This window comes from Nelumbo lutea, chromosome 1 (genome assembly GCF_056320005.1).
Source record: "Nelumbo lutea isolate HS-2025 chromosome 1, American lotus-T2T, whole genome shotgun sequence".
Lineage (NCBI taxonomy): Eukaryota > Viridiplantae > Streptophyta > Magnoliopsida > Proteales > Nelumbonaceae > Nelumbo > Nelumbo lutea.
Genome location: NC_142684.1, coordinates 68,834,777 through 68,837,635, shown reverse-complemented (window position 1 = coordinate 68,837,635; position 2,859 = coordinate 68,834,777). Strand labels below are relative to the sequence as shown.

General features: G+C 38.1%; 1 protein-coding gene across 1 annotated transcript; it reads left to right on the top strand.

Moving 5' to 3' along the window:
- Positions 1–247: 247 nt before the first annotated feature.
- LOC148875123 (thymidine kinase a-like) lies at positions 248–2,256 on the top strand. The gene is made up of 4 exons (XM_088966485.1): positions 248–813; positions 990–1,134; positions 1,444–1,565; positions 1,648–2,256. The coding sequence occupies exons 1-4, from the start codon at positions 488–490 to the stop codon at positions 1,922–1,924; spliced, it is 870 nt and encodes a 289-aa protein (XP_088822611.1). The 5' UTR covers positions 248–487; the 3' UTR covers positions 1,925–2,256.
- The last annotated feature ends 603 nt before the right edge of the window (positions 2,257–2,859 follow it).

Below are 2,859 nucleotides of genomic sequence, written 5' to 3'. Positions count from 1 at the left end.
TCTGCTCGGGCCTTAATTATCTGGACCAGCTCTTTTTGGAAATATGGACGTGGCAAGTTTTTCTTCCAAACATAGCCCAATATATACATTATGATATATTTAAAAAGAATAATACTTTTATTGACATACTTGAGCAGCAAGATATCATCAAGCCCAGGCCCAGGGTGACCTGGGCTTGATGACCTGGCCTAGATCGGCCCAGCCCAGATATCCCGAGATAATTGGCCTACACTCAAATCCTTTCAACCACCAAAACTTTTCCCTCGCTCGCTTTCCCTCCAAAGCACATTTCGCTTTTGCAACGAAGAGAGTGAAGGGAAAAGGGAAATCCAAGACCAAGACTAAGAGCCCTCGAAACCGCATTCACTCCACTGTGTTTCCTTCCTTTTTTTTTTTTTCCTTTCTCTTTTCATTCAATTTAAATCTTTCAAAATTTTCAATTTCAAATTAAGCGGAATCAGGCGCACCACCAAACAGATTTTTTTCCATGTTATTTATGTGCAAGATGAATTCCCTCTTCGTGCCCGCGCTTTCAAACTTCCCTTCTTTCTCCAAACAAATACCTCCCTCATACCTTCCATTCTCTGAACATCCTTTCTGCACTTCTTCCTCTCTCAAAAACTCTCATTTTCTTCACCTTAAACTCCTCTCTTCTTTTGCTTGCTCGATGTCGACTTCTTCCAAGGTTTCTGCTCCCCGAATGGAGGTATCTCGATTGCCTTCAGGTGAGGTTCACGTTATCATCGGCCCAATGTTCGCTGGCAAAACCACCGCTCTGCTTCGTCGAATTCAGTCCGAAAGCAATAATGGAAGGTATTTATATATTCTCTTCATTTTTTGTCGAATTTAGGGTTTCGGGTTCTGTTTGTTTCTGTCTTCTATCGTACCATGAGGAAGGTCACTCCTGTGAGCATCATTTTGTCACTTATCACCAGAAAGAAGAATGAATTAAATTTCTTTTACATACATTTTTATATTTATAACTGCAGAAGTGTAGCGATAATAAAATCGAATAAAGATACAAGATATGGATTAGATTCTATTGTGACGCATGACGGAGCAAAGTTGTCATGCTGGGCTTTGCCGGATCTATCATCATTCAGAGAGAAAATTGGGGTTGACGTTTATGACAAGGTATTTTCAAAGTTGTAATTCCAAATTCATTTATTCCCTTGGCAATTGATTCTTTTTCGATTTACTCACGTATCGTTCCTTAGTGAACTTGTGATATGCCAACTGAAAAAAAAAGAGACTTGTGATACTACGAAGCAAGCTCTTATGGTAGTAAATTGAAAGATCTAGAAAGCTTTAATTTTTCTGCATTCATATCTATTAGTGATGCCTCTTATGTGAATTCTGATGGTACATATTTTTTGTAAGTATTATTAGTTTCACGTAATTTTCTAATAGTTATCTCATTCTCATGGTCATACATGGTCACAGCTGGATGTGATTGGAATCGATGAAGCTCAATTTTTTGAGGATCTATATGGTTTCTGCTGCAAGGCAGCTGATCATGATGGTAAGACTGTAATTGTTGCAGGCCTGGATGGTGACTACATGAGGTACTTTCTGTACTTTTTGGTCTTAATCTGTTTGCCATCATTTTCTTTTCCTTCCTTCTCTGATGAGATCCTATGTTGGCAGAAGGAGCTTTGGTTCTGTGCTTGACATCATACCTCTCGCTGATTCTGTAACTAAGCTAACAGCTCGATGTGAGTTTTGTGGCAAGCGTGCCTTCTTTACCTTAAGGAAGACAGAGCAGACACAGACAGAACTGATTGGTGGGGCTGATGTTTATATGCCTGTCTGCCGGCTGCATTATTTCAATGGACAAGCAGTAATTGAAGCTGCAAGGATTGTCCTGGAATCTCAAAGTATTAAACGTGACTTATATCTTGAAGCATCCCCATTATCTAACTAATATGGTCTAAGCCTATGGTACATGGCTTCTTTTTACAGCCTTAAATGTTCTGTTGGGTGTAACTGTGTGATTCTTGTTCTTCCCCTCCCCTTATTCTGTATCCCATGACAGTTTTGAAGCTTTTATGGGTTTCTTGGCGGGCTTTTGCAGTATTTCTTCTAGATTTGTACATATGTTGGAGCAGCAGTTAACTATAGAGATTGATAATATATGGGAAAACTAATGATAATATATGGTGGTTGGCCAGTCTGTAGTCTCCGTGGGTAACCATGGACCTTTTTTCATCAAGTAATGGGAAGTGTGCTGTTTCAGTTGTTGCCTCTTGGTATAAAGAGATAACCTATTGGGTTGTTGTGGTGTCCTTAGGAGAACAGTGAATGCCATAATTAGCTAAAAATATCTAATTTGGGTTTCTGCTATTGAGGACTGATGAGGCGTATTAGGGTTTTCCTACCATTTTAGCCCATGTAAATTGTGCCAAGATTCCCATACATTTGTTTTCACAACCACACATGATTCGGTGCATATTATCAATCTCCTTGTTTAAAAGTTGTAAACATACCATTTTATTGTTTGAAAGTCTCCTAAACCTTTTTTTTTTTAAGTTAGATTTGTTATAGGTTGTAAAAAACGAACTGATGATTTACATTTCTTATTTTAAATGGAAAGGAACATTATTTTTGCCATTAGCAAGAAATACACAAGGAAGACTGTTTATTATGTTAAAAGATAGTTTGGGTAAGATACTCCGGACAAGACATCAGGTAGAAAAAGCTGAATGGATGTGCTAGAAATCCATCTAAAAGAAAATCATCCACATATACTTATGAACCTTTTGTCAATGCTAAGTTTACCTTCTTTATGTAGTCCATTTTCCACTAGTAATATCAAACCAGGGTAATCTTTCATACACTACATGATCGCTAGAAATGCTT